The sequence below is a fragment of the Danio rerio genome, chromosome 15 (assembly GCF_052040795.2).
Source record: "Danio rerio strain M-AB ecotype USA chromosome 15, GRCz13ab, whole genome shotgun sequence".
Lineage (NCBI taxonomy): Eukaryota > Metazoa > Chordata > Actinopteri > Cypriniformes > Danionidae > Danio > Danio rerio.
In genome coordinates, this window is record NC_141035.1 from 29,490,281 (window position 1) to 29,515,109 (window position 24,829).

The 24,829-nt window shown below is 35.7% G+C and overlaps 1 protein-coding gene across 2 annotated transcripts in view; it reads right to left on the reverse strand.

Moving 5' to 3' along the window:
* pitpnm3 (PITPNM family member 3) overlaps positions 1 to 24,829 on the reverse strand; it is a 168,645-nt gene that overhangs the window by 90,764 nt on the left and 53,052 nt on the right. For both annotated transcript variants that reach the window (XM_087282506.1, NM_001446847.1), the window contains exon 3: positions 21,560 to 21,664. In XM_087282506.1, coding sequence (XP_087138632.1) covers positions 21,560 to 21,664 — 105 coding nt within the window. The remainder of the gene's footprint in view (positions 1 to 21,559; positions 21,665 to 24,829) is intronic.

Here is a 24,829-nt window from a genome sequence, read left to right on the forward strand (position 1 = left end):
AAACACGTTTACCAGAAATAAAATAACTAAATAAAAAAACTAAATGGAATAAACAAGCAGAAATCTGTTATAATTATAACAGAAATACTCATTCTCTTTTTTAAATGATTAACACCATGAGTTTAATTTAATTTTTATTTTTGAATTTGACTAGTAAAGCCCATAGCAACACTTTTTTTTTTAAGTTTAAAACTGACGTTTACAAACAACTCAAATCCACATTTCTGGGTAGTATTTAATAGATTTCTTCTGTGGCATTTGACTAAAGCAGTTATAGGCTGTCACTTTACTTTCAGACACAGAACAATAAGTTTGGTGTCACTGCCACATGCTAGAGCAGAGCGGACATTTCTGACCATCTGCTTGCCAGAGAAAAACACCTGGGTCTCCCAAATCCCAGGTGCAGAATTCTAAAAATAGCAGACTCCAGCTTCTCATCAAATTTGCCAATATGTTCAGAGGAAAGATATTCAACAATCTGACTTGACACTCACTCTGTCAGATAATGCAATATTAAGGCAGAAAAACAACTCTCTTTCACACGCACATATGCACCAGTGATGCACCAATCTGAAAGGGATAGCTCACCCAAAAAATTAAAATTCGTTCATCCTTAAATTGTTCCAACTAGTTTGAGGGCTTTATTTTTGTTCTGTTGAACACAAATTAAGGTATACCATAGAATGTTGAAAACCAGGGTGTGTTGCCCCAGCTGATCGTAAGTTCTTTCTTAAACTGGAATTCAAAGTCCACACTAGGGGGTTAGTATACTAGCTAGTTTGTAACTAAATTTGTTCTTATTTCCATTGCACCACATGTTATAGGGCAACCCATAGTTAGTAGGTCATAAGCTCTCTGTAAAGTCATGCGTAGTTGCGATGAATGATGTAATATCCAATAAGCATTTAAATCATTAAACTGCTTTAAAATTCTGCAACTAATGCATCTATATATAATGATCCTACTGTATGAAAATTAAATGATAAATTACATTTTTATAGCACATTAAATTACAGTCAGTCACTAACAGACGACGCACACACCTGCATAGTGAGCGGTGACTGTACATAAAGTTATCAAAACATTAAACTTGATTTTTTATATTGTACACATGAAAGAGAAAAGAGCAGGGAGAAGAAATCAGTCCTGAAGAAATTCTCGTTTTAAATGATGGATACAATAAAAACAAAACACTGCTTGAAAGAAATTTAAACTCTACTTTCACAAACCGAAACAAATGCGAGATTTGGGAGGAAATGAAGGCTGCGAGTAGAGGGAGATCATTCTTCATTATCACCGTGAGCTCCTCAGTGTAAACTAATCTCGCTGTCATCTCTTTTCTACTGTTATACATGGTGGGAGGCTGCCGTAAATATTTAGTTAGAATGTAGTGTTGCGTTTAGACTAAGTTCAGTGGTGCAACATAAAAATATTTAGTAGTATGTGAGTTGTAGTAACTTAGTGTCCCTTTAGGTCACAACTATATGGGCTCTGTTTTAACTTGCGCAACTGGTGCAACAAGACCCTGTATCCATTGACTTTCATAGCATTTGTTTTTGCATGTCAATGGTTAAAATTCTTCAACAATCTTCAAAATATCTTCTTTAGTGTTCAACAGAACAAATCAAGTCAAACTAGTTTGGAACAAGTCAAGGGTGAGTAAAGGATGGCAGAACTGTCCCCAAAGAGATTAGAATCACCAAGAGGTGACACTCATTAGAACATTCCACTGCAAAAGCAGAGCCCAGCAACAGCCCTGCAATTGCGCCATTTTGGAGTGAAAGCGATCAGCCGTTCATTGGATCTAATTGCTCTTGCGATGGCAAGCACCTGCTTTGTTTTTTATTCATTTATCTTTTAAAAAGCACATTGAAGCTGAAATACAACCTGAAAGACCACAATACAACACATACAATTAGAAGACTGGTGATCATCAGCACCTTTAATAGTTTATTTTACAGATCTAATGTTTATTATATTAACCATACTTGTTTTCTTGAAACTGTCCCTTTTAGGTAAAATTACTTTAAATAACTTTCATTGAATAGTATATGCTCTAGCATACAAATTAGTACTGACATGTTAAAATAAATTAACATATTTTGTTGCAGTATTTTGCTATAACAGTACTTTTCCAGAGTTGTCTATTAAAGAAAGACTAATAAAGCTTTTATGCAAAATATGTTAATATATTATTATAAACATGTCTCCTGAACTGAATCCAATTGAACACAAATCAGGATAATGGAGCAAGTTAAAAAGAGGAGTTGTTTTTGAAAAATAGAAAAGTAAAATGTAGCCAACTTGTTCATTTCATGCATAGAAGTATTTTTGCTGTTTTATAAATATATATACATATAATATTTTTTACTCATATTTAGCTTAATATTTTGATTCATTCTGTCTAACGTTAGTTATACGTGCTCTTGTCTTATTGGAATTTTTATTCCAAAATGGCGAGAGGGGTCTGGCTGCAGACTCAGTGCAGTGCAATCTGAGCAGCATCCAATGCTTTTTATTGCGCTCACCTAACCCCACCCCAACCCTACCCATCACAGTGACATCACTCGCTCCATTGAGTGCACTGAGTCGGATATTGCATCGCTGAGTGATGCAATCTCAGCTTGCATCACCAAGGCTGCATCCAGATACTATTGAAAATGGCCGCCGCGTGACACTAGCGGCATCTAGTGGCTGTTTCGCCAAATAGCAAGAGAGTGTCGCCTCTTTATGATTCTATACTCTTTCCAATCTCTTTAATTTTTCCTCAGCTCTTTTTAAAAACAAATTAGCCCTTTTACTTAGATTTTTAAAATTAAATTAGACTCTTATTTCAAAATATAAAGTAACACTTCACTTAAGCTTTATGAAATAATTCTGCTACATAAAAACCTACATTCGTGAAAACAGAAGACAGACTAAATAAAAATGTCAATTCACTCTGCCTGTAGGTGGTGTTTATAAAACAACCTTAATAACTGTTTCTTTTTAGTAAAATAAATAAATAAATAAATAAATAAATAAACATAAAAAATATGCTGTATAGAATATGTCCTCAACCACCCCAAGTCTGATATCTGGAAAATATGTTTAAAACACAATGACATGATCAGACAAGTAAATATAATAAAAAGAGAAATGTTATAGCCATCCTCGATTATTTGTAATGGGAAATGTGCTATTGAATTGCACAAATGACTGGCCATCCTTCTGTCTGTTGATCTTAAACTTTGTATTGTTCCTGGTCAGAATAAAAATTATTCCAAGACCCAGAAAGATTTAATATTCTTGCAGCAAGGGAACAATACAGAAGAAACACAAAAGGATTCATTCTGGTTGCTCAAAGGGCAGTCCTCTGAGGCCAGTTTTTACACAGGCATACAAACAGATGATGAGGCATTGTCTTTAATCAATGGTTCAAACAATTTGGTTGGTACAATTCAATATTGATTATATACTCAATTCCCTGTCAGCACAACACCTTTGCAACTGGCACATTCCAGCCATGCCACTGATTAAAAACTGCAGTTGAGAGTGGGATAATATACAGAAACAGGTTTAGGTTCCAATAAATGTATAATATATACAGTACATATGAACAGTAAATTAATCTAACTAATTATGCAAGTAGGGTCACACTTTATATTAAGTGGCCTCAACTAACGTACTTACACAGAAATGAATAATTTGTTACAATGTGCTTTGTGTACAGTAAATACATGTTTTTACATTGTAGTTATGATTGGTTAAATACATGCATGCAAATATGTCTATAAATAATGTCTGTAATTACATGTTTAATTACACTGATGACCATCTCTTATACCAAAATCCTTTCATTAATATGACCCGTATCCCACCTCAAGAGCACCAGAAGTGTTCTGCAATACATTATGAATTCATCTTTTTTCGATTCATGTTTATTTATAAAGCGCATTTTACAATGTAGATTGTGTCAAAACAGCTTAACATAGAAGTTCTAGTAAAGTCCAGATTTCAGAGTTACAGTTCAGTTTACTTCAGTTCAGTGTGGTTTAAATTTAATTGCTGAAAGTTCATACACTGAAGAGCAAATCCATCGATGTGCAGCTCTACAAGTCCCGATACGAGCAAGCCAGTGGCAACATAGGCGAGGAAAAAAACTTCACCAATAGACTAAGTGAAAAGAAAAAAAAAACTTGAGAGAACCGGGCTCTGTTGGGCACGACCATTATTCTTCTGGCCAAACTTCCTGTGTGGAGCTACAGTCTAGGTGCCGGAGGCTGGAGGGACGTCTATCGTGGAGAACTGCAGGTGTGAGTAGGGCACAGGCGGGTGGTAAGGCTGGCCCACAGGATCTTTCATGAACACAGAAGGTACATTGTATTCATATTTTGATGCAAGTACCATACATAGTTAAGGCCATTTAATAAAAAGTGGGACTGTAATTAGTTAGTAATTCTGATTTATCTGCTTTCCAAAATCATAGAGAAAATCATGGAATTAGCAATTGGCAAGTGTAACACTGGAAAAATGAAATGAAATATGTTTTTTTAATAATAATAATAATAATAATAATAATAATAATTATAATAATAAAAATAATAATAATAAAAATAATAATAATAATAATAATAATAATAATAATTATTATTATTATTATTATTATTATTATTATTATTATTATTATTATTAGCTAGCTCTCTGCAACTCTCACATGGTCACCCACTGAAGCTAAGCAGGTCTGCGCCCGGTCAGTACTTGGATGGGAGACAAATACAGTAGGTTGCTGTTGGAAGTGGTGCTAGTGAGACTAGCAGGGATCCCTCAACCTGCGATTTGTGCGAGTCCTAACGCCCAAGTATAGTGAAGGGGACTTTATACTGCTCAGTGAGCACTGTCTTTCAGATGAGACGTTAAACCGAGTTCCTGCCAAATCTGCCTACTGGCCTCTGTTCATCAAGGCCTCTTAACCATTCCCATATCATAATTGGCTTCATCACTCCACCAAGCTGGTTTGTGGTGTGCGGTCCGGTGCAATATGGCTGCCGTTGCGTCATTCAGGTGGATGCTTCACACTGGTGGTGGATGAGATTTCCCCCCATTGTGTAAAGCGATTTGAGTGTCCAGAAAATCGCTAAATAAATGCAAGGAATTAGTATTATTATTCTCATCAATAATACTATATAATACAATTTATATATGATTAATTAAAAATACAAAAAAAAACATAAAAATAACATTACACTGTAGCTGTAAAAATTATTATATTAGAATTGTTTTACAAAAAATATAGTGATAGTGTTATTTTTTTACCTATTAAACTAAAATAAAATTATTTAAAATTTAAAAAAGATTAAATTATATATATATATATATATATATATAAAATAACAGTTAAAACAATTATATAAAATTATTTAATTTACAAAAGCATTGCTGTACTGTACTAAATTTGAAAAAGTTAATAAATAATAAATACATGATGCTAGTTTTATTAGCTAACCTAAAAATAACATGTAATTAAAATCAATAAAACAAAATGCACTATAAAAAGGAAACAAAAATATTAGAAATAATAGAAAAGATAGCATGGTGTTGCCGGAGTTTTTTTTTTTTTTTAATGACATTAAACTAAACTATTTTTATTTTTTTAAAAGTTGTACAGTAACCTTTGAAATAGATAAATAAAACACATGATGACAACGTATGATGTTAAGATTTTTTTACCATCCCCAAAAATGTAGAAAAAAAACTAATAATAATAATAATAATAAATACAAAAATAATATAAAATAAAATAAAAGCCATTGCAAGTGCTTTTGAACTAAACTAAAACTACATTATTATTATTCTCACTATTCTCATCATTGTTAACATTATTCTCACTTCCATCAGAGTCTAGTATCAGTGTCCTTCAACACTGGCAGATCCATCCAAGTCAATGCAGCAATCTTGAACTCATCCCTCCTGCTGTGCCAATACGCTCAATCATCACCTTATTATGCCTTTTCCTCATTCTTTCTCTCTGCGGACTCATCTTCTTTGTTCCTCTACCTACTCAGTTTTTCTCCTGCTCGGGGCATTTCGTGGTTAAATGCAGAAAAGAAAAAAAGGCTGGAAAAAAGTAATTAAATGGGAATTAGCGTGGCGGGGAGATTGTGCCTACAAGAGGCATATGTTAAAAAAAAAACGACACCGGCAGAAGCAGGCATGGAGGAGAATACAGATGAGGTTTGTTGAAGTGTCTGGCTTCATTTGTGAGGAACCAGAAGAGACGTGCTCCTGTCAGCTGATGTCCCGAACAGATAACATGCCGATTTGATCAGCTGACGTAGGCTGCGCTGCTTATTTTCTGCATTAATTAGTCGTCCATTCTAATTTATTCAGCTTGAGGTTTGAAGTCTAATCAGAAGCCGGACTGCACAGAGTTGGCTTTTGTTTGCAACGTGCCAGTCGAGGTGATTAACATTTAAAAATTTGAGTGAAATGTAGAAGGGGAAGAGGAACAGAAGGTGAAATGTGTTTGTGTTGAAGTGCCAGGCAAACAATCTGGACTCTGAGATGCTGCATGGCTGATTCAAAATCAACATGGTGTGATCAGTATTAAGCTCAAGAAAAAAATGTAATTATTTTATTATTTTATTAGGCCGTACTCACACTAGGTACAGTTGCCTCAAACCGGGCCAAAGCACGCTTGTTCCCCCTCCCGTCTCCCCTGACTGCCCGCGCTCACACCACAAACGGGCTTCGGCACGCTTACGCCCTATTCACACGGGGCTTCAGCTTCAACGCTTCCCATTCACTTTGAATGGGTGACGTCAGGCGTTGCCGAACTGCATTGTGGATCCGTCGGCACCACTTCAGAAGCGTTGCTCGCTGCAGAAATTGGGACTAGCTCAACTTTTCAAGCGCCAACGGAAGCGTCAGCCAATCAGATCGCTGTATGCAAATACACCAGCTCAGACAGTGGACTATTGCTGACTGGATTTAATTGGCTGACGCTTTTATGACGATCGCTTCAGCCCCAACTTCAGACACGCCTTCAGTCAAGCGTTGACGCTGAAGCCCTGTGTGAATAGGGCGTTACTCAGCAGCACAGTGGAGATTTCTCTAGTTATATCGTTTCAGTCGTTTGATATGCAGTGACATGCAGTCAAATATTTCGCCAAACAGTCCTTAGGGATGCGGGGACACGCAGTCAGATATTTCGCCGAACAGATCCGCCACTTTTGGCGCTCATAAACAATCATAAAGCTCTCGTGCTGCAGGAATGAGGAGGTCTGCTGAAGGAGCGCAGCTGACGTGCAGTGAGGGGTTTGCGTCTTTAATAAACAACGGCAGTTTGCATTCACTACAGTAAGAATGATTAATAAATCCATATGAAACAGTTCCTAAAAAGTCACATCTTGCATTCAGTTTCGGGCTTTGGCGCAAAGCCCAAGTGAACCGCGCTCAGGCACACCTCTTCCAACCGGGCCAGGGCCGGCCAATTGAACCGTGCTTGAGCCCGATTCAGCGCACTCACACTTCTCAAATGATCCAGGAAACGGGCCTGGGCACGGTACGGATGGCATAGTGTGAGTAGGTCCTTAGTTGCTAGTTATTGTTGGTGGAATCCATAACAGGAAAAAGCATTATATGATTTAATAAATAAATATTCATATTTCAACAATTTCATTACATATTAATAAATGTATAGCAGAAAACGTATGGAAAATATATACATTAGTTTACATGAACTTAACATGAAAGCAACTATATTGGTAACTCTTAAAATGGTAAAATAATGGTCCATTAATTAATGTAAGTTAATGTATTTACTGACATAAACAATTAGTCATACATTTATTATAACTTTGTGAATGTTAAGTTAACCTTAAAGGGGTGGTCCACTACAATATCCTATTTTAAACTTTAGTTGATGTGTAATGTAGCTGTGTGAACATAAACAATATCTCTGAATGTAAGACGCTGACATTGGCTTTTACAGAGTTAGCTTAGGAAGACATACAGCAAACAAAGTTTGGGGACTACAAAAAAATACATTCAGTTTAGTGAGATCACAAACGCTTCAGGTTATGCACATTCACCACGCGCATACACCCAGTACATTGAACGGCTGTGCCGATGTAATGTAAAGCAGTGAATGTAAAAATTGTCCAAACGCTGCTATTTCCACAGAGCATGTTCTGTTTTTGTATTGGGCTTCCCAAGGACACGACACAAAAAGAGAAGAGCTTACACTTTAATTTTTATTATGTTCCAGAGAATTATGGAAAAAATATATAGCTAGCATTTGACTAAGAGGAACATCCCGAATCTCACCTAGTTCAGTGCTGTATTCAGCTAAAAACTCCTCCAACTGATGAAACTGTGGGTTGTGAGCCACAACCTGTAAGTTTTTTTAACTTTTGAAGGGCCATGAAACCCCCTCATTTCAGCAGGGTGTTTTCACACCTCTACTTTGGAAAAAGCCAAAAAAGTAGGCGTGTCCAGCTCTGTTTAGGGGGGAGTGTCGGAGGAAGAAAAGAGGCACGGTGTGGGAGTGTCTATTTGAGCACGCGACATCTGTAGTCGAATTATTTGCCAAATTATTAAATGGTGGACTTTCATTCAGAGAATTCATTCATGCCCATCGCGACAAACAAGATATTTGATTCGAGGAACTGCTGTAAGCGTGTATTTTTCATGCAATGTTTGATACCGCACGGCGAACAAACTGAATAAACAAAGAGCACTGGTCACTCACTTACCAAATCTGTAGAGACAGGACAATCACCAGCAACTAGAGCCGCGTCTTTATTAAGAGAAGACTACAAGCGAATCCGGATCTCAGCGTTTGCAGATGAGAACAGCTCTCAGGTAAACAATGTTCCTCCTTAGATACGTAAGTTATTGTTGTCGAGCGTTGCGTATACTGTTAATCCACACGTGAGTCTGAGCTCTCACAGAGAGAAAATGAAAACAAAACTTAACTGCAGCAATCTATAAAAGCAACACTTCACGCTTGTTTTGCCAACACAACGTGGCGTCTCTGTCGTCTAAACACTATGACAGTAATGAATATTAATGAATTTGCACAATAGATTGCGTTGATTGGTTTGAACCAAGCCTTACTCATGCATTAATGCAACACACTGTAAGACATAATAAGACACTCTGGCACAGACGCCCAGTCTGCACGCTGGAATACAACGCTATTATGTCATGACCGTGACACAGCTTCAAAAATTTGTTTCAAACCTGAAGTACGAATTTGATTGAAATAACGCAAAAACAACCAATGTACACGTTTTAATGAAATATAGGTGTCCTAATAGTGTTTTAGCAGTGTGGGACACATATACGACTGTCAACAGCTCAAAAAATGTGTTTTGGTGTTTCGTGACCCTTTAAACTAGGCACAGTTTAGCATTAGCGGTATGTTGTAGCGAGGATGTAAACAAGGATGTAAACAATGGGAAATGCCGTTTAGCACAGCTAACAATTTAGCAACAAATTCATCAGTTAAACCCCTGTAAACAGCCACAATCTTTAGCAGGGTCTCTCTAAGTGTGTCTCTCTATGCGGCTGCTTTCCCTGCATTCTACATCCTAAATAACAAACTCACAAAAGATATGTGAACGCTTCATGTTACTTACACACGCTTATTCTGAATATGAAAGACTTTTTAGAGATTTTATTTTAGAGAGCAGGTGTTAGCTGTTTGCTCTTCATTTCTGTCTGATTCCGGCAGCTGCTCTGACTGGACTGTTTATATACGTCACAAAAGCATGCACTTATAGAAGAGTGACATGGAGCCAATTAGCAAATCCCAGCATATAATGTTAGCAGACCAATCAGATTAGTTTTCGTGTTAGCTGAGTAGCTATAATCAAAGTAAGATTATAAAAAAATAATGTGATGTTTTACAAGTGAAGCATGAGCACACATTGCATTGCATCAAATAAACACAACCAAGCCTTAAATTACACCGTGTACCACCCCTTTAAAAATATGAACTGAATTAAATTGAAACAAAAAAAAATAAATAAAAGATTAAACAAATTATTGAATGCTTCAAATGCAAGTAACTCAAATATTTTTAATTCCAAATAGCCACAAAACCTTCACTAGTATCTAAATAATACAAAGTTGCTGTATGTCTTCCAATTACATCATTGCTCATTTGCAAAATTTAGAAAAGCAAAAATGAAAGAAATCTTAATCTAACCTAAAAGAAGGCACAAAAGCTTATAATAAACAATTAATTAAATGAAATTTTACAATTATAAATAACAATTGTAAGCAATATCAATTAAGCTAACATAAATGGTGCGGAGCTCTGCCCACTTTTTACTCTTCCACTCCATAAACAAATACAATAGTGCAAAATAATACACACATAGATAACTAAGACAATTAACCAAAGCACCAAACCAAACAGTAATTACTTAAAACAATAAATTAGCAAGAACAAACTCCTCGTCCCAGGGCTGCTGCATAGAGACAGACTGATTCCCCAAACGTGTCATTATAACAAAAGTCCCCAAATCCCTAAAGTGTGTGGTGTGGCTCCTGTTGTCAGTCACGCATATGATTTCTTAAATAATCCTTAAACAATCATGTTGTCGATTAGGTCGTCAATCAGCGCGTCCTTAGGGAAAGCGTCCCCGATCTTCAGATCAGAGATTGATGGGATTTCTACCTGCAAGGGACTGCAATTAACTGGAGTGTCTGCTTTAAAAAGCTTTAATGAGTCCCTATTAAATTGATTTATAGAACCATTATCACCTTGCTATGAATAGTGAAAAAATGGTAGCATGGATAATACATAAGTCAGACTTTTAAGAAAAACCTACTGCTTTCGCTTTGAGGAATCAGCTGGAATAAAAGCAAACCCTCAGCCTCTGAGTTTAGAAGCTGATCTAGTACAGCAGGATGCAAGAGCTTGTTTAACTGATTAAAAGCCAGACGCTGTTCAAAGACAAAGAAATTGTAGATACGTTTATAAATGGTGGATTTTACATCAATGAATTAGACATCAATGGACTTGACATGAAGAGACACCAATAAAGCTCAGGCTCCTTTTTAATGCAGAAAAAAGATGTATATGTTTGAGAGGTGTCATACTAGATACTAATAAAGTCTTAATCCAGTAAAAGAATTAAGTTCTCATTTTCAATTTTACTTAAAGTGATAAAACATAGGGGTACACCATGCCTCAGTGGTTAGCACTGTCGACTTACAGCAAGAAGGGTACTGGTTTGAGTCCTGGCTGGGTCAATAAACTAAACTGGCTGTAGTGTATTTTTTTAAATGAGTGTGTATGGATGTTTCCCAGTACTGGGTTGCAGCTGGAAGGACATCCCCTGTGTAAAACATATGCTGGATAAGTTGGCGTCCATTCCTCTGTGGTGACCCCAGATGAATAAAGGGACTAAACAGAAGGAAAATAAATAAATTAATTAATTAATTAACACAAGAAGATGTTTTGAAGAATGTTAAAAACTGGTACTCATTAACTTCCATAGTAAGAAAACAAAATGCTACAGAAGTCAATCAGTTTTCTACTTTGTTCAAAATTTTTATTATGTGTTTATCAGAAGAAAATAATTTGCGGAGTAAGTGAAGGGTAAGCAAATATTGACATAATTTTCATTTTTGGGTGAACTATCCTTTTAAAGTACAAAAGTACTCAGCAAAGGCTCATTGGAAATAAATGCCTTTTATATTTTAGTGAAACGTGTAAAATTGTTGCTCTGGGTAGTTTCTTTACACATTTCATATAACATGCTGTATTCACTAGAAGGCTGTATTTTACTCAGCACCAGGTTTCATAAAATCAGTGTCAAATGGATAAAATAGGATTAGTACTCATTCACACTAGCGAAAATCACACAGCGGAATTTATCAAAGATGCGATCCTAGAGAATCACTGACATGTTGGAAATGTCAGTGAAATATTTGCCATTTCACATACAGTAAGGCCTATCAAAAATGTTCTTCTTCTCTAAAATACATCAAATATGTTGCTCAGGGTAGCTTCTTTGCAAGTTTCAGATGACAAATCCACTAGAGAGCCCTGTCCACAATTTTGCAAATCTGAAATAATTAAAAATATTATAATATTATATTGATATATTATAATTATACATTAAATATTCTAATAAAAAAATAATTATACTGTGTTCATACTGCAGAAATTAAATCCTGATTTTCACCCCCTGGTTTTTGTGAAATCAGCAACAAAGGAATGAAATCTGAGGCAAATACTCTTGCTCGTTCAATTAGCAACAATCACCCATTTTAAATGTTCTCTTTGGTTGGGATGTGTGATGACATCCATTTCAAGCAAGTACCATTCAAAATCCTACTCCCTCTGCGCAAAAAACAACAACATTTGCTGCTTGTTCAAACTATTTATTTCAAGAGTTCACACTTAGCTGATGATTTATTATAAAGCTTGTTTGGCATGCTGTCCCGGGTGAGAGCTCTGAGCCTATAAGATCCTCGAGCCCAGGGCTCCCTCCCATTGCAAGGCAAGAGGGGAGTTCTCGTAGATCTCAGGTAGATCTCGAAACTCCCCTGCTGTTGTAGCTACTGAAAAATAGTTATTGCTATGAAGAGGTGACTACTTACTAGGAGCATACTACTAAAGTTGCATGTTTTTGAACAGTGGGAGGAAACCGGGGGAAACCTATGCGAGCACGGGAGAACATGTAAACTCCGCACAGAAACATTAGGTTATTTATGGTGACTTAAGAATTGTCTGATTGTTGAATCATGAATTGGCTTATGCAAGACCAGCCGTGTTCAATCATGAGCACAAGATCCTCTTGAAAATAGTTTATAAATAAACTTCACTTAAAATGAGTTGAAACAACACAATTCTTAAGGTATTTATTGGTTAACTGAATTGTCTTAATTGTCAATCCACCTACATTTGCAATTTAATTTGATTTAATCAATTGTAATTTAAACTGTAATTTAACTTTGTGCTATGACAACATGAAGGAGTTATGTGGAACCCAGCATTTTTTTTTTTTACAGTTTTTGACTCATTGTTTGACTGTGTGTATTCAAAGCCAATGAGTAATAGACTTTTAAAATTATAAAACATATTAATAAAAATAGTTTTAAAGCATTGTGAAATGAATATCTGTGTTTTTTTACAACATAAACACACATTTTTACTGAGATACATTCTCAGACTCCATAAATGTGACGCTGCTTTATATAAAATGTCAATTTTCATGACAGGAGCATATCCATGATGCCTCAAATTTTTGCCTGCACAGAAGACTAGACTGTCAAACGTCAAAAGTTCTGACAGCAAATTATAATATTTGAGGGATGGGGCTACAGTATGTCAGTGTTGGCCAGGGACCTACTGCTGTCACTCAAGTGTTTCACAATTGCACATGAATCGATCAAGAAAACAGCTATTTTATTTCAGACAGCATCCAGACGGCACTGCTGGCTGGAATCTGGACAAGAGGACCTCCCGCTGGCTGCATGTGAACGTAGATTCAGCTCTGTTTTCTAATTAACATCAGTCTTTAGCACACCAGGTAGAAAGACCCCTATTTGACAGGCTAATTAATCTGGAAGCCTTGAGTGCCCACAGACTTCAGTGAACCTGCAACACTTAATCCTGTCAATTGAACGTCTCAGCTGTAACAGACGACAGTAACACAGGGATTCAATTTAATTAAAGCTAAGTTTAGAAACAGAAAATTTCCACTTGGTGGGTACAATGTGGGTAATTATTATGTCAATATGAATTAGTAACCACTAATCAATCAATCAGTTTATCAATCTAGTATGCAAATATATTTGACTTTAATTACAGTATGTTGCGATGCACCTAAATATATACTTTTTGTCACGACCACAACAAATATGCCACTTATAAGAACCACAAATCCCATCATGCACCTCAAACACACCCAGTTCTCTCCCTGATTGCACTCACACAGCTGGAAGCTCATGATGGACTATAGATGCACCATATAAACAGCACACATACACAGACTTTGCTGAGTCCTGTTTTTGTCCACTACGAAGTGTTTTCCTTGTTTTGACTTTCTGTGCCATGTTTCCTGACCCTCATTTTGTTTATTTTTTTCTTGTTGTTAGCTACCTGGACCAATCTCTTTGCCTGTGTACCGACTACTCATTTAGATTACCCGTTATATACCCGTTTGCTCCTGTTACTGACCATTACCTGCCTGACTATTTGTCAATAAAGACTCTGTTGTCAGAACCACTTTGTAACACATTTACTATTTTCCACAAATATATTTTCTTAACAAATAATAAATTAAACATTCTAACCCTTCCAAATTGATGAATACACTGCAAAAAATTATTGACAAAAAGTCAACACAACACAACAAACATTATGTTGCTTGTTTTAATAAGAGAATCAAGTTTCAACTACATTCTTTTTTAGCATTTTACAAAGTATATTTTTAGTCAGAAAATTCTATTTGATTCAACAACAAAAAAAAGTTAGCAAGATTTTTTACAGAGTATGAGTACCCTAATGACAAAACAAGGAAGAACTGTTCAACAATGTTTAAATTTACTTTAATGTAATGTAATTTAAACGTAGGCAACAATGATCAAAAACCTAATGGCCAATTAAAATTCTTTAAAAATCAATACAATTCAGTATTTACAATCTTGCATATTTTTTTGCGGAATTTTTTGCTGATAGTGTTTGCTTTGCTCTGGCTTTTTTGGGTTAATTATTATGATTTTCCAATTGCAACACAGAAATACAGTGAAATCTCTGTAGACTGTAGGCATTTCATGCCGTTCAGCCTTACAATCCTAAAATGTGAGCAAAATCACCTGTTTTGTCATCATTTTAGATATTATGCTAGAGAACCATTCAAATACTAGCTTTAAAGTGAAGTTGGTGAAGTTGCAACAGTTTCTGCTGTTTTGACGTTAGCTGAAGATGTGAAGGAATGGCGAAAGAAAGCAGTCAAAAGGGTTTTTAAGACTCTCCATGTTTGATTTTCATTTTTATAGACACGATTATGCCTTCAAACTATTGTATAAATGCAATATCACACTCGTAGCAGTGCGATCTGGCTGTATATTAAGACACTACAGCAACACCACTTCTAAATTTTACTAAAATTCTCTTTCACAAGTTTTTAACTAATTTAAACGCGAACTTTTAATCAAGCAATATTGAGCAGTTTGAGCATTAACAAAATGATTCTCATTTCATGCACACATGGACCTGCAAGTTCAATTAATATTCTATTTTTCAGAATAATGAGTGCATTTCTTTTGAATTGAGTCACAGTATTAATCACAGCCCTGGTCTTGAGAGAAGCCTTTCCGCATGATGAGCAATTTCACTAAAGGGACTGCCTAAAGCTAACATCGCTTTCATCTTGCAGCAAGAAGCATTCTGATACAAGTCTCTTGAAAACTAAGCGGATAGGGGTTTTGGCGGGGTCGGCGCCTGCCTCTCACTTAGCTCATTTATCGCTCTATCAGCTTTAGTCCCCATGCCCCTGAGTGTCATGCAATAAACCAATCATATTTCACATGGGAAGCAAACAAAAATATGAGAAAAGGTCACCTGCATAATTAAGGGGAAAGGTGAAATATCCTGAGCAACGCTAGCTTGTGCATTCTGAGGCAAAGTGCCATTTTCCTTGAAAACAGAACAACAAACAGCTCTGAAAACTCAATAATATATGAGAATGTCATATTTTTATGGGAATTGACATTTGGATGCGTGTGAGAGGTTTCATACGGTGGCTTTACATCACTCATATCACTCAATATGGACAAGTAAATCGATACGTAATTGCTGTGTAATTGCATATGCTACAGGCAATAAATCACAGGGGAGGAATATTGTATACATAAATTCGATTTGGAAGTATCAGCTTCTTCAAGAGCAAACCCTGCAGACGTATACAATATCCTACTGATATAGAACGGTTAGTTCAAATGGTAAATATAACACAAGGAATAAAACTGAGCAGAATTCCAATTTTCACTGATACTGTTTCTTAGACTTAATATCTAGGTGAAAACTGTTTATACAAATTTTTTTACAGTATATTTATAATATATTTTCATGTTACCTGAACAAGTTAACCAATAGTCACAGTGCTTCTCATAGGTTTTAAATATATCTGCGGTGGTAGCTGAATTGAAACATACCTTCTACCCACATCACATAAAAAGTTAACTATATGCGACAAACAAAACATAGTTAGATGTTTTACAATATTTTTATTTTTTTAATCAACTGTTATAAACTGTTTCTTTTCAATGGGTTAAAGTTAAAAAGACTGCTGAATTAAAAAGAAATTCACTACTTCTCATATTTTTATGTTATTCAGGAGCCATGTACACTCACTGACAGGTCAAATCTGCTTCTCTCAATCAAGTTCAGGTTGCTTTATTAGCGTGACATTTTTTATAGTCTTGCCAAAGCATTTTAGATGCATAAAATATGTAATATATTGACATCATCAAACTAATAAAATATGAAACAAATGAAAAATAAATTACAGAAAAAAGGAATACAGACAATTTCTCAAATAATTATAATAATTACACAAATAAAATGTGCAGATTATTTTAAAGAGTCAAATGAATTGCCAATTTAGATGTTGTCCTCCCTTCGTCCTCTCCAAGTATTCAGTAGTTTTTTTTTTGAGTCGTTTGGATTAAAGAATTTATCATTTAATGTTTATCTCACTCTCGTGAATGTGTGTATACAATTAATGACAGCTTCAAGCGAGAAAGAGAAAGAAAAAGATAAATCCTGGACTATTTAGTTTATTTAGAAACCCCGGCCGGGTTGCAAAAAGACACGTCACTGTGCATCTGCAGAGCGCGGGAGACTCCCTGTGGGAGTTTTGACAGTTCTGGTGCAGTACAAAACACAGGCCCGTAGCCGGGGGGGGTTCGAGTGGTTCGAAAGACCTACCCTTCACCAACAAAGGTTCAGAATTTGTCCCATACATGAGCTCATTTGAGCAATATTGACTGCTACGCCATCATAAATAGTAAAAATAACCCATCAAAAAATGCTTTAAGACCAAGTGGAATCCTCTGTTGACTGTTGCGTCAGTGTGACTTCAGCTAATCAGTTTTTGGCCAATGTTAACAAATATTTTAATTTTACAATCTGCCATAAGTGGCATCATGTTTCAGTACTTTATTGTTTTTAAACAGAGAAAACATTTAAACATTTTTAACTTTTATTCTAAATCTTGGACTTTGTTCTTGAAACAAAAAATGAGCAATAAAAAGGTGTGAAGCACCAAAAGCGGCTCATATTGAAATTTATTTGAATCCTATTTTGCCTATTATTGTTATCCATGAATAAAATAAATAAAAATAAGAATTATTTCAATTGTCTTTATTAAAAATCTTTAGGAAATATATTTGGTATATCAAAAGCTGTAGTTATGATGACCATCCGACAAACTAATTCCAATAGTATCTGGATGCAGCCTTTATGATGCAAGCTGAGATTGCATCACTCAGCATCACTTGGCTAATGACTCATGCTAGCTAACTCTTACCATTGCCATTGTCAGACACAATGCACTCAAATGGAGCGAGTGACGTCACTGTGAGGGGTAGGGTTAGGGGTGTGGTTAGGTGAACCCATTAAAAAGCATTGGATGCAGCCCAGATTGCACTGCACCAGGTCTGCATCCAGACTCCTCTAAAAATAGCTAAAAATAGTCATAATAATCATTATTAAATAGAAAATCAGGCATAAAAAAAAAACAAAAAAAAAAACACCCCTTTCAGCAGGCTGGCCACGGGTCTAAAACGGGTAAACGAGAAAAGATTTTCCACTACGTAATCGATCGTGGATGTTTGGTTATAGTGGGCAGATGAAAAAAAAGTGTAAAAGGATGATAATGATATAAAAAAAAAGTTTTACTAAATATACTTGGGCTGCCGTTAACATACCTGGGTAGCTCCTCCAAGTACAGTCTATGTGTGGGAAGCATTGAGTTAAAATAAGCAGTTAAAATGATAACTATACTACAAGAAAAACACTGAGCAGAATACATCTAAGCAGTATTAGCATCAATCTAAAAGCCTCATGATTCACGTGCGTACTGACCTTTACACAAAGAAACCGGGATATTAATAACTGAAAAACGAAGCCTGAAAGCATCTTCAAAAGGAGAATTTTTGTGGCTCCAATCAGTGAAAAAGCAAAGAATCACAATGTTTACTTGGCTAATGACTCATGCTAGCTAACTCTTACCATTGCGAGAATAGACTAGATAAGAACAAAGCGTCAGAAAAATCAATGGAGACAGCTGAGACATGATGCCGCTTAATGAAGCCTGACGTCTGCTTCCTCTGTTTTCATCGTGAAATGAAAAATTACAGATTTGTTTGGCAAGCAGCTGGTTGAACAATTTTTGTGACATGGGTGGTTAATGTAAAACATAATGAGATGTGTTATAAAATGCCATTTCGGATTATAGTCTCCTTTGTTCTCGATGATATGGGCCAGAGATGTGCATTTGGGTCATTCTGACTCCCTCAAGTACTCAGGGTGTGTCGCTGGTCTGTATTGTATTTGGTTATCATGTTTCACTGTGGTTTTTAGAGAATCTGACACATTTTTGCACAAACTGAAAACCAATCCCAAATTTGTTTGGCAATGGAATGCACAAAAAGGTGGGATCTCATAGGATGCATGCATTCTGCTATCATAAATCAATTTTAAAAAGAAGGTATCTTGGTTAAAAAGATGAGATGCAATCATTTTATCTGAACTTATCCATGACATGAACTTACCTTACACATTCTCTTTCAGCCAGTGTTAATTCAGTGCTACTAAATTGTAGAAAATATAATTATTATTCTTTTTTTATCCTTGATTTTCTATTAGTATGTTGTGTATGCTTTGCCTAAAGAGATCTTAAATCATTTACCTTACAGTCATTCTTTGCCATATATATTTTACTATATTTTGTATGCACTGTCAAATCATATGTTAATCTAAACTGCCCTTTGAGGAAATGTAATTTGCATACTAATGAGGCATTTTGCAGAAAAAACTATCTCGGACAAGAAATATGCAGCAGAAACAATAAAAATAACATGCATCTCTTGCTTCTGATTTCCTGTGTAACCATTTAGGAAAACATATTGGGGCCTATGGAGGTCTCTAAGCATGCATTAACATCTATGCATTTAACTGGCCCAGCTCTTCTGTGCAGAAAAGAGGAACTAGAGATGGTGATCTTTTTCTGTGTATATAAACTGGGTCTTTAGTCCTAAGAAAACACTCGCAGATCGCCTGGTGTGTTCGCTTGGATAGCATTGTATAATCAATAGGACACAGTTGTGCGACCTAGGGCCCTAACCGTATTATTCATTTGTACTTAATAAAAACCAATATTTTTGAAATTGATCTCCGCCTTCTGAATTTGTATTGAACATGCATGGAATAATAGACCACATATTCCAACAGTATGTTTACATTAGCACAACATTTAACACCAATGCTAAATTCATCACAGAATCCAAATGTTTAAAGCCCCAAAACACCAAAAATGACCAACAACCAAAATCTAAACGCAAACTTTTAATCAAGCAATATTGAGTGGTTTGAGCATCAACAAAATAATTCTCATTACACGCACACATGGACCAGCAAGTACAATTAATTTTCTATTTTTCAGAATAATGAGTGCATTTCTTTTGAATTGAGGCACAGTATTAATCACAGCCCTTGTCAAAAATGACCAACAACCCTAGAAGCAACACTACAAATCACTTCAAGTCCAACTTTTTCTTACAATTAACCCATGACACTAGCCTCAGGCCTTTTATTAAGATGGTTTTTGTTGATCTGATTACAAGTGAATGAAAAAATACACATTACCATTCACACCCGGCATTTAAAATGTACCTTTTGTCAACTTTCGACCACTTTTAACCACTTCTGTAATGAGGAATGTTTTCCCTGACCTTTCGATCTAATACTGCCAAAGCTATCATAATTTTCATCATGTAAAATAAGAAAAAAAGCAATCTTATTAAAAGTACCAGATCAATTAAATATGATTTATGACCAGACTATTTTATGCTATGACTAATGAAATTAAAGATAATTGATTTATTTTATTTCTAATAAACTCCTATACACACTTTCTTCTCTTTTACAGGTTTAAATATGTACATTTTATGCCTTGATTGCTGTCCTCACATCACAGCAGCTAAAAGATGTCCACAGATATAACATTAGCCATGGGCTTTTCGTTGCATCCAATTTTTTGTTTCACTAATACCATCCTGGAGATATTAGGAAAATGAAATAAAAAGACTGTTAAAAATGATGTAACTATTTTAATAGCTTGAATGTTTTAATATTATAACATGAACATACTAATTGCAATAAACAATAGTTTATATTTCCATTTAGTAAAGAAATAATGGAATTATAGGATGTACACTTTCTTAACTGCAAAATGTTTCTTTGTTTATATATTTAGAATTTGTTGGCATCATTTGCAATGATAACAAATTGCAAAACTAGTACTTTCATTGTTTGTTTTATCTATTTTTTTTTTGTAAAGCTGCAACGGTCCATTATATGTCCACACTAAACTGCTTTAACAAACGTAATTAAGGGATTAAAGGCAACACCCTTAACTAATTCTCGTGGGTAAGGAGAAATCACCACTTAAATGTCTTACTATGGGGGAAAGGTGCTTATTGTAATGGCAGAGTTATATAAAGATTAAAGCATCAGAATTGGTACTCATATTAACCGATCACCACAAAAAAAAAAAAGTTGGCAATCAGTTTTGGTTGCAAAAACACTTATCTTAGCATCCCTATCTTTTGTTTTTATTGCATTTGTTTAACAAAAATCTTACAACATTGAAAGTAACTAAATTAAGTGCCTTTGAATAGCACGACTATGCAAAGAATCAGCAGAATCAGGTGAAAAGATTGATCATCCAACACATGCAACATCATCCAAAGTTTCTGAGGCTAAAATTGTGTCCCAGAATGTGGTTTTGAATAGAATAGAATAATTAAAAACACATTAAAGACCTATAAGATGAAGCATTCACAAAACAGTTAAAGGAAACTGTATGATCTGCTGAAAGATTAAACATATCAATACCGGTAAGAGAACATTCTACTTTATATTTTTTTTCACCTCCAATAGAAATGTTTAGATGATCAATGAAAAAAGTTTACATCTTGTATCTCCAGTGCTCTTCTACATCACATCTTGGTTTATAAATGAGCTCAGCAGGCATGCTTTAGCGACTAATTGAACGCATTTAACCATGTGTGCGTTAACACTAAGAGACCATCGGGTTGAATACATTTTCAACAAACTCTAGATGTGCTTGAAAGTGTACGTTCCACACCTGTAATTAGCATTGTGCACTTGTGACTGGATCGACAAAACCTCTTCTTAATACCAAGTGTGAACAGGATCTCAGATATACCTTCACTTAGCCTCCAGTCTACATGCATCATCTATATAACCCATGAATTTTAACAGGCAAGATCAACTAATGGCAGGAATCACCACATTTCTTACCCTGTGTTTGGTCGATGTGTCCCATTGTTTCAATCTGCTCAACGAGATCATTAGAGTTCCACTGACTCATCCCCAAAAGCATGGCCGTCTTCCCCTCCAGCACCTCTGAAAGATAGAACACACAAACACACACACACACACACACACACACACACACTTAATGACATATGCAATCAATCAGGACACTGCAGACAATGTTATACTCTACTCGGCTTGGTAAAATCACATGCAATGCAGCACTTTATCAAAGACCATTAAGATTCATTGAATTATCTTTAAATGCAGCTCAAGTCATAAAGTGATGTCCGACTAATGGCCACAGAGCTCATCAGCCACTCCGCGGGTCCTTGTGAAACAGTTTGAGTGCTTGATGGAGGACTGTGTGGTTCACTGCGTGTGACAGCGAGCTGCAAGCCCATTGCCATGTCGTATCTTGGTGGGCTGATATTTGAGTGTGGAAGAGAGGTTGTGACAGGGCTCTGTCAGGCCTGCTTGTTCACATCACCACTCAACCGAATGGCCACTGATTGTCATTTGCTGTTTGCTTGATGGCCAGTTTAACCTTTTTTTTGTGTTGCCAACACAAACAAGAGTGGACAAACACCTCTTTTCCATTAAGGTTGTTTAAGTGCTAGTTCAGAGCCAGAGCTTAGTTCCAAATTGGTTCTTTGTTTTTAACACCCAAAGCACAGGCTCTGAACATGTAAAAATAAATGTGTTTGACTTAAATGATGACTGCAGGTGATGGTCAACCAGATTAGCTGAGTGCAGTTGGGAGTGGAGTTAAACAGAGCACACTTTGGGTTCTCATAGTTTGCTGCAGTCATAGCAGACCATATGGTGTAATCAATGATTAATAATGAACACATTGGGCCCTATCATACATCCAGTGGAATAAGGTGCAAGACGTGATTGGCACGATTTGTTGCTATTTTCAGACCAGCACAATACTAATTTTTGCATTTTGCACCACGCTGTTTCAATAGCAAATCCATTTGCACCGTTTTGTGCACTCATGGGTGTGCAGGCCTAGAAAGGAGGTGTGTTAAGGCGCATTGTTGGCACGTTGCTATTTTGAGAAAATTAAATAGACTGCTACATTGACGAAGTAAAAGCTAGTCTAATGTCCAGCGCAGAGCGTGTTAGTTATGCGACAAACAGATCCAAATGCTTAATACACACAGGATGTACAGCAATACACAGATATGCTTACATATAAAAAATTAAAGAATTAAAATGTTACAAAATTTTTGAATTACTACTGTGTGTATTGTATAACGTTATTATTAGCAGTATTATTGATTATATGCATATTTATATTTTTTTTACATAGAAACAGGTTTAGATTTGTCTACCTGTCGAATTTGGGTGACGTATGCATCACCATATGGGGCATAAGAATAGTATGTGTGTTTGTATATAACCACACTTCCTTGTTAATGTACATTTAATTTCCTGAAAATTAGAACTGAATTTAGAAATAGTTTTGAAACAAATCTTTGCGCTTAACAAACAAAATTAAATACAGTATTGTTAAAAGGCAAAGGTGAAAATCTGTGGTTAAAGCACCACCCAGCGGTCAAAAGCTGCAGACGCATCAACTACCACACCCGCCGCTGTATGAATGGCGGCAAAGGGAACAAATTGAAGTAGTGACATTTGTATGTAGGCTAATAGATGTCTTTAGTGAAGTGTGTACAACACTGTTTCCTTATCCACAAAAGTAAAGGAGTAAAGAGTAAAAGTAAAGAGAACGTAAAAAAAGGCCAAATGAATAAGGCTCATTCTTCATCCTCGTGCAGATGGTCTGTTAAACTGTTTTCTCGCTAGTGAAACATTCAGTTTTTCCACTTACAAAGTTTGCCATGTAAATAGCAAATACGCCCTGGCATGATGCAACTAACTCTTAAAGGAATGGGAGATGGTACTCTGATTGGTTCAATCCATGTTATCCTTAAAACACACCCATAAGCACAACCCTGTTATACCATGCACCAGGGTGCAAACTGTGTTTTTTCGACCTTAAAATAGCAAAAGTGGATTCGGACAAACACCCTTAATGCGTTTGTGCCATGTGCTTTAGACTTGGCACCTAGATCATTAAAATGGAGCCCATTATATTACAAATCTGATATTTGAGTTATTTCATAAAAAATAATTATTTAAATATGCTATGCAGCTGAATACAGTAAAGCGCATGTAATAAAAAAGGTTCAAAATGAACCTACGCATACAATCTGGTCTATAAAAATAGTAATTAAAAAAGTGATTCATGGGAAAAAAAAAATATAGCAAACTGTTTATAAACATGATTTATGAGATGGTGAGTTAGTTTGTTTTGAAAGTTTATATTCGAGTTAGATTAAAATTGTCAAATAGTAAACCTAACATGTAAGTGGCCAATATCATGCAGTGAATCTGGCCAATTATAAAACTACTGTCTCATTAAAGCTCCTGCAGAAACTCAAATAAAATTTCAGCCGGCTGCTCTCAATACTTTACCACACGTGTCAGGGATGTTGCTTTGTCACCATCTCAACTAAGAGAAAGTATCTAACCGGCATGCATTGCTTTAAAGTAATGCAAATTAATCTCAGTATATACTAATTACAGCAAACTGCACAAACATGATATTCTCACTTATAGCTATCTCCATCAACAGATTATGACGAGCTGCAAAAACAGGTTATTCTTGTTTGTACTGTAATCTCGGTCTATACAAATTACAGTAAACTGCACACACACATTTGTTTTAATATTCTCTCTTTACATATCCATCTATACAAATTATTGTGAGCTGCATAAAAACGCTGGATTCACTAAGTTTAGACGTTAAAACGGTAGGTTAGAAAAACCATTCAAATGTACAGTTATGCAACTGGTGATTGGTCCACCAATATGTGTTTGGATTTAGTGGTTCCATGTTCGTGTTTCTTAGAAGAATGAAACATATTCAGTGAAAAAGTGATCGGTTTTGTGATGACTCTGCAGCCTGTGCAACAGCCATCTCTTAAAAAGCTCGTCAGTCAAACTAGCTCTAAACTGGCAATAGCACCAACTCGAAATTAACCAGTTCATGCTGATGAAAAAGGGTAAAAACATCAGTGCCAATAGTCTTGCGGTTAGCATGCCAACATATAGAACCAAACAGTCAAAAAAAAATGTTTGTTTTTTTAAAATGGGGTAAAATGTGCACTTGTACGCCCACAGAAACAATGCAAGGGAGGCACAGAACTGAGAGAGGAAACCTTTTAAATCATAATCCAAATA